The 12,645-nt window shown below is 44.4% G+C and overlaps 1 protein-coding gene across 1 annotated transcript in view; it reads right to left on the reverse strand.

Annotated features, from left to right (window-relative positions):
• Positions 1-7,230, reverse strand: part of GIPC2 (GIPC PDZ domain containing family member 2) — a 70,819-nt gene extending 63,589 nt beyond the window's left edge. Inside the window, exon 1 of the mRNA XM_004431528.3 lies at positions 6,270-7,230. Coding sequence (XP_004431585.2) covers positions 6,270-6,782 — 513 coding nt within the window. The 5' untranslated portion in view covers positions 6,783-7,230. The remainder of the gene's footprint in view (positions 1-6,269) is intronic.
• Between the last annotated feature and the right edge of the window lie 5,415 nt (positions 7,231-12,645).

Here is a 12,645-nt window from a genome sequence, read left to right on the forward strand (position 1 = left end):
CATGTTTTTGTCTGTTTAGACATGATTACAGAGTAGTCTTATTTTTGTCTTGATCCATCACAGTCACAGACTGGTCTTATCTGATGTTGATGTTCTGTGAAACCATCAATGTCCAACAGGAGAGCGCCATCGCCTAGCTGTGAGGGTCAGGCCAGCTCCCAGGGGTCAGGGGCTGCTTTTCTCTCTCACATACTCTTCCTGCTCAATTTTGTTGAGCTTGCTTCATAGTCCTCAGAGGTCGATGGTAAAATTCAGACCAAATTCCCAACTCCTTCATTTTGTGCGTTTTTGTTTGTTTTTCCTAGAGGGGCAGTGAACCCCATTTTGCTCTATTCTTCCCAGATTTCCCATTTGTGAAGCAGAAAAAAAACACAGCTCCCCTTGCCAGTTGTCTGTATTGCCGGGAAATGATAAAGTCTACAGTGCGGTTCATGTTCTCCAGAAGTGCCGCAAAAATACAGAATATTGACTTTCACAAGAGCTCAGTGCTGGTGCCAGCAAGTTTAGAAAAGGAAGCAGTTTCTGGGAAGCTTCACAAGGCAGCTCCTCATATGCTGTATCTAGGAAGTAATTTTTTGCAAACAGAGCCTCCAGCTTCATAACTTCTGGAATTTATAGAGATGCAAGCATTTGATACAAACAACTCTGACTTAGCTTCCCAGTCTCCATGCTTCACCCTCTTACTCCTCCCCCTTCAAGATGTGAGTGATGCTCCTCACTCCTACCCCCATCAAAGGTTAGTCTCACTCCTTACATAACAATATAAAAAAATTAACACCTACAAAAGATCTCAGTATTGTCACCAGTACTACAGCTTTATGCCAAAGCTACAGGATTTTAAGTACTGTAGTTGTGAGGATTCTTTTATTCAACAAATATTTTCTGGTTTTTTGAGGGGTTTTTTTTGTTTTGTTTTGTTTCCTTTTTTCCCCCTTTCTTTGCTGGGAAAGAGTCACCCTGAGCTAACAGCTGTTGCCAATCTTCCTCTTTTTTTCTCCTCCCCAAAACCCCAGTACATAGTTGTATATTTTAGTTACAAGTCCTTCCAGTTCTTCTATATGAGCCGCTGTCACAGCATGGCAACTAACAGACAAGCGGTGTGGTTCCATACCTGGGAACCGAACCTGGGCCACCGAAGCAGAGAGGGCACTGAACTTTAACCGCTAGGCCGTCAGGGCTGGCATAATTGAACTCCAATTATGTTTCAGACACAGTTCTAGGCCCTTGGGGCTACATCCATAAACAAAATAGGAAAAATCCTGGCCTTCGTGAAGCTTATATTCTAGTACATGGGGAGGAAAAAGACAATAAACAAAATAAGTTAAATATCCATAGGATGTTAGTATGCTAGGGAGGAAAACTAAGTGAGGAAGGGAAGAGGGCTAATTCTAAATGGGATGATTAGTGCCAGCCTCACTGAGAAGGTGACATTTGAGCAGAGAAGGAAGAGCATTCTGCAGAAAGAGGATCTGCTAGAGACAACAGCCTAGGGCTCCAGAGTTCAAGGAATGGCCAGGAGGCCAGACTGTCTGGAGCAGAAGGAACAACGAAGTCAGAGAGGTAAGGGGCCTGTAGCCCATCACAGGATTTGGCTTTTGCTCTAAGTGAGAGGGGAAGCTATCAGGGAGTTTTGAGCAGAGAGATGAGATACAGAATGTAGCTCACTGGAGACAGCAACTTTTGAGTTTTGCTATAAAGGAGAAATAGCATAAGGGATGGGGCAGGTGACAAAGGAAGGTTTGTCTTGTTAAGAGAAATAATAGCACGATTGTATGTAGAATATAGGGCTTGAAATTAAAATCACAATTCTTGCCTTTTCTGCTTCCCAAGTACACTGCTTTATATGACTGCTTCACGTATTGAGAGAAAAGGGGCTATATTTGCTTGATCTACTCATTCAGTGAACTAAGTAGTATTATATCTTATACAAGCTAACATAACCAAGTCAAAGGAAATAATTTCTGAAATCCATAAAGAAACAGTTTTCAGTTTCTGGACACGTAAAGTATCTAACTACAAAATTGATTTATTTCTTAAAAAGCTCTTTCAGGGCCGGCCCGGTGGCTTAGCGGTTAAGTGTGCACGCTCTGCTACTCGTGGCCCAGGTTCGGATCCCGGGCGCGCACCGATGCACCGCTTCTCCAGCCATGCTGAGGCCGCGTCCCACATACAGCAACTAGAAGGATGTGCAACTATGACATACAACTATCTACTGGGGCTTTGGGGGGAAAAAAATGGAGGAGGATTGGCAATAGATGTTAGCTCAGAGCTGGTCTTCCTCAGCAAAAAGAGGATTAGCTCTGATGTTAGCTCAGGGCTGATCTCCCTCACAAAAAAAAAAAAAGCTCTTTCAAATTCATTATCTTTTCCTACAATCTTTCCACACAGAGAATTACGAAAACATGTCATGGTACAAACTACTTGCCAAACAATTACAGTGTTCCAATATTCAAAATGCCCCTTCAACAAATTTTATGACTACAATTCAAGAGTTTAATGATCAACTCATTTATAACCTGAATATTTTAAAAGATAGTATTAAACTTTTTGTAAAAGTGTCCCCACATTTATGAGTTAACTGTTCTTTTAGACAAGATTAATTTACTTTCTTTTTTCTCTTTACTAAACTGCTCATTTAGTTTAGGAAAAACAATATCAGCTGTAAGGGATTTTTGCCTACTCGGCCATCTGTTTCAAGGTAATGATCACAGAGGCACCCTGCAAGTGATTCATAGGTTTCCTTAGCTTCCTCCTTCAGGGATCATGAAATAGGTGAAATCCACAATTGTCAGTTTCACAACAGCATCTTTTTGAGGCACTAAGCATTTTTGTGGTTGAGTCTTAGGCTTTAATTGAAAAGACCATTTGTTTAAAAAAGTTTTCCCTGGTTTGTGTTTGGAATTTGAATGCAGGTACCAAGAATCTCACAGGTGCTGTGTAATGGACTTGGAACCAGGAAACCTAGATTCAAATCCCCGCTCTGCCTCACACCAGCCCAGCGACTCTGGGCAGGCTGTTTGACCTCTCAGAGCCTCACTAAGCTCAACTGTATTTTTGTTTTTTGTTTTTTTTTTGTTAAGGAGATCAGCCCTGAGCTAACATCTCATGCCAATCCTCCTCTTTTTGCTGAGGAAGACTGGCCCTGGGCTAACATCTGTGCCCATCTTCCTCTACTTTATATGGGATGCCGCCACAGCATGGCTTGACAAGCGGTGCGTCCGTGCGCACCCGGGATCCGATAAGCTCAACTGTAAAATGAGAGGAATCCTTGCCCCAGTGCTTGGTGAGGATGGAATGACCACACTGTAGACGTACAGGCCTAGCACAGCCATGGGCACATTATGGACTCCCAGTAAATTTGCCTGCATCTACTGTACTTGACATCAGGTGAGGCTAAGCCCCTCCCTTTTCTCCTCAGTAAAGAGAGTACAGCTCTTCATATAGTGCTATTTATAGCCTTATAGTCCCCCGTCTAGAGAAAAGGAAGGACTTTTGAGTTAACCATATTCAAGCTATTTTTTTGTGTGTGTGAGGAAGCTCAGCCCTGAGCTAACATCCATGCCAATCCTCCTCTTTTTGCTGAGGAAGACTGGCCCTGGGCTAACATCTGTGCCCATCTTCCTCCACTTTATGTGGGACGCCGCCACAGCATGGCCTGACAAGGGGTGCGTTGGTGTGCGCCCGGGATCCGAACCCAGGCCGCCGCAGCGGAGCGCACACACTTAACTGCTACACCACAGGGCCAGCCCCCATATTCAACCTATTAAGAGGGGAAATGTTTTGTTTTGTCCCCAATGATATTTTTAAAGTTTCACCATTATTCCTCTTGCTGGGAGAATGGGATGGGAAATGGGATCTCACTGGTGTGCATTTTAATAAATTACTTCTGTTTCAAAATTAACTACTGAGATACTTACAACATACTATACTATGATGACCAATACTTTATACTTAACTCTTTTTAATCCAAATGCAAAACTTGCATTAATGTTGGTTATATGTATAAACATACTAATATATATATTTAGGGTTATGAAAATTTCTGAACTTTGATATAGCACATCAAAACACCTTATGTTTGGGGCCGGCCCCGTGGCGTAGCGGTTAAGTGCACGCGCTCTGCTGCTGGCGGCCTGGGTTTCAGATTCCGGGAGCGCACCGACACACCGCTTGTCAGGCCATGCTGTGGCGGCGTCCCACATAAAGTAGAGGGAGATGGGCACAGATGTTAGCCCAGGGCCCATCTTCCTCAGCAAAAAGAGGAGGATTGGCATGGATGTTAGCTCAGGGCTGATCTTCCTCACACAAAAAAAACACCTTATGTTTATATTATCTTGGAATTTTATCTTGCAAGTCAGTGCACTAGAAACTGAAAACGTTGAACATGGCTGCCAAGCTATTGCTGAGACACCCTGGAAAAACTTGGGAAGCAATACAGCAATATAACTTCAAGGAATTTGGAGTCAGAAAAAAACCTGGGTTTAAATCTAGGCTCTGCCACCTACTATGTGTAATTTTGAAAAATTTCTGAACCTCAAAGCCTCAGTTTCCTCTCTGTGAAGCAGGGATACTAATAATAATACTTCTCAGGGATTAAGGGGACTAAATAAAGTCATGCATCTTGAGCTCAGAATGTTATATATTATGATGAGGAAGACTGTTAATGCAAAGTAACTAAATCTGCAGTCCCTGGTTACAGGAGAGACATGTAAAATTGTCAGCTAAGTATAATAACAAGCTCACTCAGCTTAGAAACCAGAAGATCCAAGTTTAAATAACAGCCCAGCTTTCTTCTTGCTAGCTATGTGACCTTGGTCAAGGCCCAATGATTTTGTACTTCAGCCCCCTCATTTAACCATTAGGTATTAATAACATTAGTTACAATTTGTTAAGCACTGACCATACACCATGCACTCTGACGGGTCGACATATGAACTCTACTCTTTACAATAACCCTTCAAGGTAGATGTTCTTGTCTCTATTTCATAGATGGCTGAAACTGAGGGAAGTCAAACTTGCTCAAGGCCACACAGCTTGTTAAGTGGTAAAACCCAGATCCACACCCAGGTTTATTGGTCTCCAAATCCTGTCCTTAGCTACCTGCCACCTACCTCTCCTAGAGAAAATCGAAAGACATGATTCCTGAGAAAGTGCTTATTGCACTGAAACATCTTACATAAAGGTGAAGTATTACGGTTACTACTCTATATCAACATAAATAATTCACAAAATGGGTTTGTGATTTGCCTCTCAGAGCCTGGGAACGCTGAAAGAACAAAAGGTTACACTTCAAGCTCTCTTTCATCTCCTCTTGGAATTTTGCCTTGACCTCAATTCCCCCCCAACAGACCTGATAAACAACATTCAAGAGCAGATACCCATGCCGCTCTCTCCGTGTCACTCAAAGGCAGCCCTCCGCGCTCCCTGGAGTCCAGGGCGGCAAGATCTGGTGATTTTCCTAGAAGTAGGGGCAAAACATTTTCTTGGGCTAACTTCTCGCACCTACACTTGCAGTTCGCTTGGGTAAGCATAAATAAAGTGGTCACATAAACATCCGCATAGACTAGTGCTTTCGAAATCATGCCTCTATGGAACTCCAGTTCCAGGCACACATGCAGTCAATCTAATTAAAGCAAATTTCAGTCCCTTTTCAACGATATGGTGTAAAATTTAGAGCTGATTTCCCCTCTGAAAATTTTAACTAGTCCCACGTAGTTAAGTATAACTCTCTAAGTTATCCACCCTTGCAATATAATAAGCTTCTTGGAAATACCAAAGTGTTGATGCCGGACATGACATATGAGGCGCAAAGTGGGCCTCGGTTTGGTATCACCTGGAAGGCACTTCCTTCCCGCCCCCTCCCCTTTGAATCTGGGAGATGCTCAGCGTGGCCCTCTCCTCCCTGCAGAGGAAGCCGGAGAGTGAAGTCCAGATGAAGTGGAGGGTGTTAATTTGCCCAGACAGATCCGGACTCCGGGAAGGCGCTCACGCCGGAGCGGCTGAATCCAGGACTACTAAAGCCCACTTACTCGCATGAGGAAGAAAGGTCATCCCGGGTTTCCCAGAAGCCGGTCTCCGAGCGTGGGGACCGCGACTTTCTCCGGTCCCGGGACCTACCCTTCCCTTCCCTGGGAGGCCCTCTCGCTTCCCCTGGCGCTCCCGGCGGGCTTCACCCCGCACCCGACGGCGGGCTCAGCGAAGCGCGGCTCACCAGCCGGGGCAATGTTAGCGTGGGAGAGGGAGCGGGAGGCTGAGCCCCCGGCCCTTACCTCGGACGGCGAGATCTCAAATATGCCTGCGATCTTGGCGTAGAGCTCCTGGATGCTGGAGAAATCCTCCACTCGGCCCGTGGCGCTGCCGTGCGCCAGCTGCGTGTGGAAAACCAACCTGCGCGCGGGAGCCGGGGGCTTCGGGGGGCCGCCGCCGCCCGCGCCCGCCTGCTCGCCCTCCACCAGCCGGGCGGTCTCCTTGGACTTGGCTTTCTTCTTTCGCCGCAGCCCCAGGGGCATCTTGCCTGGCCGAGGGCGGGGGCCCACCTGTGCTGCCGTCGGCCGCCTCCTCGGCCCGGCGCGCGGACTTTGCGCCCCGGCCCCCGGGCTCCGCGCAGGTAAAGGGCGCCGCTGGGCCAATGGCAGAGGCGCTTCCGCCTTCCGCGCCGGGTCGGGGCCCCCTCCTCCACCCGAGGAGCGGCACCTGGACGTGGAGCAGCCGCCTGCCCTCTCCCCGGATGGCTCTGGAGAGAAGAAAAGTTGGGCACAGTCCCTCACCTCATCTCCCGGCATCTCCCCGCTCCTTTTAAAAACGGCTCGATTTCCAAGCCCAGCCTTGGGATGCTGAAGCTACGGAAGAACACGTCCTAGAACACAGACGCGCTGGCCCTTCTGGTGCTTTGCAAGAACGTGCAGTACGCTCTCACACGCTATTGGGCCACACGCCTCGGTACGTCTAGGCCACTGGGGACAGGGATTTAAGTTGAAGTTAACCTGCATCTGCCTTCTCTGCACCTACATCCTGCCTCACACCAATCTGCCTTGAGATTGGTGCCACATTAAATTCATAGTCAAACACCCTCAGCACCTCTCAGTAATCCTTTTTGCTTTTTCCTGGGCACCTTTCTCTCCCACTCAGCGTTCTCCTCAAGTCATTTGCCCCACCTCCGCCTTTCTTGGTCTCTGCGGAGAATCCTACCTCTTACCCTAGAGAGAAAATCGAGGCCATTTAGTGTGACGTGTGAGCTCCCTCAATTTCCCACCCCTTGTCTGTAACTCCACCCACCTCCCTTCTCCAAACTCGGAGGAAGTCTTTTCATTTGATTGGTCTGATCTCTTCGCTACTCCTCAAGGATCTCTATTTTTTAAGCTACCTGTTGACCCTTGTCCTTCCCCTCCCCACCTGGTGCCACTCACTGATCTCTTACATTGTTTTCCTCCATCCCTGCAGTCGCCTGTAGCTACATTTTCACAACAAAGCAAAACAGTCTTGAATTATTAGCTGCATTTCCTCACTTCCACCTTTGCTCTTAGACTCGCTGTGATCAGACTTTGTCCCCACACTCCACTGAAATTGCTCCCACACTCCACTGAAATTGCTCTCCTTTATGCTCAGCACTTCATAATCACCAGATATGATTAAGTCTTTTCAGTCTTTATCTTACTCGACCTTTAAGAGAATCTGACAGCACTGACCATTTCATTCTTTTTGTGTGTGTGTGTGAGGAAGATCAGCCCTGAGCTAACATCTATTGTCATTCCTCCTCCTTTTTTTTCCCTTTTTCTCCCCAAAGCCCCAGTAGATAGTTGTATGTCATAGTTGCACATCTTTCTTAGTTGCTGTACGTGGGACGCCCCCTCAGCATGGCCGGACAAGCGGTGTGTCTGTGCATGCCCGGGGTCCAGGCCGGTGCCGCCAGTAGCGGAGCACGTGCACTTAACCGCTAAGCCGCTGGGCCGGCCTCATGACCATTTCATTCTTAAATCAGCCTCTTGTTTGATTTCCTTACCTCTCTGCCTCTTTGCTAACTGCTACTCTCCAGGAACTGTGTTCTCCAACTGTGTTCTCCAAGGCTTGACCAAGATTCTTCTCTCCTGACTCTGCATGCTCTCCCTGCAGGACCACATGTATTCTCTTGGGTTCAATAGTTGGTGTTGGCCTCCAAATTTATATCTGCAGCTCAGTCTACCAGAAAGTAAACGTAGTGCAGGAAATGCAAAGTAAGCTTGTACAAAACTGAGCTCATCATTTCTCCTGAAAGAATCTTTTTTTTACTCCTGATGTCAGTGAATAGGATCATGTGCTCAGTGGCCCAGACCAGACATCTTTGAGTCATCATACCAAGCTTTTTCCTTTTCCCTCACCTTTCACATCAATTTCAGTCCTGAAAATCCATGTTTCTCAAATTAAGATTAGCAGATATACTGGGGCAGGGGAAGGGAACCTGTTAATTTTCTAGGATAACTTTAAAATTTTTGTGTTTTATGTTTCTCTGAATTAAAATTTAATATAAACATATTCTGGTTCTTATGAATGACTCCCTAAAAATGGTATACTGCTACAGGATCTCGGGACTCGAATTTGCCTTTGTGTTTATGATTGCTACAGCACCAGATACCATTACTTTAATTATCTTGGGTTAATGAGCAAAGAGTAGAGAAAACCTAATAAGTAAATGATGCATTTCCATCAAGTGAAAACCACATGACTTTACAATGCAGTGTTTGAATAAAAAGCTCCCTGAAGTTTTATTTAAGAAAAGTAGGAAAAGTGAGTCATCATAGGGTTCATGGCAGGTACATTATCAATATCTAAATAGTATGAGGGAACACAAGAGGGTATGAAATTAAGAAAAAATTCAGAGAAGAATGCCTTTGAGCTGTGTCAAATAAAATATGAAATAAACAGGGCAAAAGTATTGGCATGGGGTGGGAAGGTTGGATTGTATAACCTTTCAAGCTCCTTTAATTTTTTTTTTTTTTTTTAAAGATTTTATTTATTCAGTTTTTTCCCCCCAAAGCCCCAGTAGATAGTTGTATGTCATAGGTTCACATCCTTCTAGTTGCTGTACGTGGGACTCGGCCTCACGTTGGATGGAGAAGTGGTGCCTCGGGGCGCTCCCGGGATCCGAACCCGGGCCGCCAGCATCAGAGCGCGCACACTTAACCGCTAAGCCACGGAGCCGGCCCTAAGCTCCTTTAATTTTTAAATCTTTTTTTTTTTTTGCCTATAAAGTTTCCCTCAAGACCTACATCAAGTTCACCTTTGCTGTAAAATCTCCCATAAGGAACCAGCTGTATCAGCCATAGTTACAGCAGGAAACAGATGATACAATCAGATTAAGAATATTTGGCGATGGTTTAGTAAAGGGACTGGGCAGGTGGTGGTCAGGGTATACTCATAACATATAGTATAACCCACACATCTATGGATGGCTAATTTTCGACAGATGAGCCAAAAACATACAATGGAGAAAGGAAAGTCTTTTCAAGAAATGGTGTTGGGAAAACTGGGCAGCCACATGCAAAAGAATCAAAGTAGACCATTATCTTACACCATACACAAAAATTAACTCAAAATGGATTAAAGACTTGAATGTAAGACCTGAAACCATAAAACCCCTAGAAGAAAACATAGGCAGTACAGTATGCTCTTTGACATTGGTCTTAGTGGTGTCTTTTTGAATACCATGTCTCACCAGGCAAGGGAAACAAAAGAAAAAATAAACAAATTGGACTACATCAAACTAAAAAGCTTCTGCACAGCAAAAGAAACCATCAACAAAACAAAAAGACATCCTAACAATTGGGAGAAGATATTTGCAAACCATATATCTGATAAAGGGTTAATATCCAAAATATATAAAGAACTCATACATAACTCAACAACAAAAAAACAAACAATCCAATTAAAAAATGAACAAAGGATCTGAACAGTTTTCCAAAGAAGATATACAGATGGCCAACAAGCACATGAATAGATGTTCAACATCACTAATTATTAGGGAAATGCCAATCAAAACTACAATGAGATATCACCTCACACGCATCAGAATGGCTATAATTAACAAGACAAGAAATAACAAATGTTGGAGAGGATGTGGAGAAAAGAGAACCCTCATACCCTGCTGGTGGGAATGTAAACTGACGCAGTCATTACGGAAAACAGTAGGAGATCAAAAAGTTAAGAATAGGAGCTGGCCCCGTGGTGTACCGGTTGAATTTGCACGCTCCATATCGGTGGCCCAGGGTTTTCCAGTTGGGATTCTGGGCGCGGACCTACTCACTGCTCATCAAGCCATGCTGAGGCGGTGTCCCACATAGAAGAGCTGCAAGTCTACAACTATGACACACAGCTGTGTACTGGGGCTTTGGGGAGAAAAAAGAGAAAGAGGAGGATTGGCAACAGATGTTAGTGCAGGGCCACTCTTCCTCAAAAAAAAAAAAAAGAACAAAGCCATACATTGCTCTTTCTAAAAAAAAAGAAAAAAATTAAGAATAGAACTACCATATGATCCAGCTATTCCATTTCTGGGTATTTATCCAAAGAACATGAAAACACGAAGTGGAAAAGATATTTGCATCTCTATGTGCATATCAGCATTATTCACAATAGCCAAGACTTGGAAACAATGTTAAGTGCCCATCAATGGATGAATGGATAAAGAAGATGTGGTGTATACACACAATGGAATATATACACTACTATATATACATATACACTACTCAACCGTAAAATAAAAGATGAAAGCTTGGTATTTGTGACAACATGGATGGACCTTGAGAATATTATGCTAAGGGAAATAAGTCAGACGGAGAAAGTCAAATACCATATGGTTTCACTCATAAGAGGAATATAAAAACAACAACAACAACAATAAACAAACATATAGATATAGAGATTAGATTGGTGGTTACCAGAGGGGATGGGGAGGGGGGAGGGCAAAAGGAGTAAAAGGGCATATGTGTATGGTGACTGATGGTAATTAGTCTTTGGGTGGTGAACATGATGTAGTCTACACAGATATCAAAATATAATGATGTACACCTGAAATTTATATAATGTTATAAACCAATGTTACAGCAATAAAAAAATTTTTAAAAATAACATATAGTATAGTACCCCATAGCTGTTTCTATCCCAAAGTCTAAAGAGATGAGGAATTAGAAAATTTTGAAGAGAGAATCATCTTAAGAGGAGCTGTCACATTTGCTTGAAGAAAACATCCAGCCAGAGGCATTCTAGAGACAAGGCAGCTGGGGAAATGGAAATGAAGAGCCTGACCCAAGACTACCCTTAGACCTGGGCAAAAGGAGCACCTGCTCCGGCCCTCCTTCAGTTGCACAAAACCCTACAAGGGGGGCGGCCCCGTGGCTTAGCGGTTAAGTGCGTGCGCTCTGCTGCTGGCGGCCAGGGTTCGGATCCCGGGCGCGCACCAACACACTGCTTCTCTGGCCATGCTGGGGCCGCGTCCCACATGCAGCAACTAGAAGGATGTGCAACTATGACATATGACTATCTACTGGGGCTTTGGGGAAATAAATAAATAAAATTATAAAAAAAAAAAAAAAAAAACCCTACAAGGTATGGAGTCTACAGGGTCAAGGGAGCGTGGCCACTCAGAACCCATGCCCTCTCTTCTGCACTATGTTCTGAATACCCAGGATCCTGGATTTCCTTGCCCAGATGGCCCCAAGTCTGCTTCCAGAAACTGCATAGGCTTTCCAGGGTCCAGGCAGCCAGCACTGCTGATGTGCACATCCCCAATGCCTGGGGGGGTCACCAAGGAGCAGCTCTTTGCCACAGTAGGAGGGGTGGGGGTAGAATAGTAGAATAGAGCAGGGTAGAAAAAGAATGAGGTAGGCTGCAGGCAGAGACCTGTTTCTCCCCATGTCCCTACATTCCAGTGTGGACCTCTGATGAATTGGAGAACTCTAAATTTTAACTTGGCTTTTCACATCATTATTAAGATACAACAGGAGGATAGAATATATACCATTTGTCAGTTTGTTTTTAAGCAATTAGTTTTCAATAATTGGGCTTCCATGTGTACTCTTGCCCCAGGTCCCACAAATGTGCCTATTCTGACTTCATTCTCCTCCCTTCCTCAGATCATCTCCCCAGACTCAACACTGAACTAAATCAGATGCCAGAGGAAAGAGTCTCTGTTGATATGGCCCAGGCTGCAGATGCCTCCAGGAAACACTGAAAAAGGTGAAGATTGGATCTAGAAAGGTAAATGGATGCTAGCTAGCACACCAGCCCACCTAATTCCTCATTTCGCTGAATTCCTAATGCACATCTATTGTACTAGCAATAGTTCTTTACAACAGAGCTTTGTATTTGCATACATGCTGACTTTTCTCACATACAGTATATTGTCTACCTGACCACACAGTTCCTTGATGGTAGAAACCATGCTCCACACTCCTCTTTGGTATCCTCTCCAGATTCTTACACAGTGTTATGTATGTAATAGATATCAGTAAATATGATTGGATAAAATAAATTGACCTTTGTTACTACCTAAGATAAATGAATTAACTACAATTAATCCAAGTATTAGTCTTCACTTTACATCTAGGCTTACAGTTCAACCCAGGTTATTTATCTACAGTATTTCCACTAAGTAACATTTGGTATTTCTAACAGCCT

The sequence above is a fragment of the Ceratotherium simum genome, chromosome 2 (genome assembly GCF_057802395.1).
Source record: "Ceratotherium simum simum isolate JZ-2026a chromosome 2, ASM5780239v1, whole genome shotgun sequence".
Taxonomy (NCBI): domain Eukaryota; kingdom Metazoa; phylum Chordata; class Mammalia; order Perissodactyla; family Rhinocerotidae; genus Ceratotherium; species Ceratotherium simum.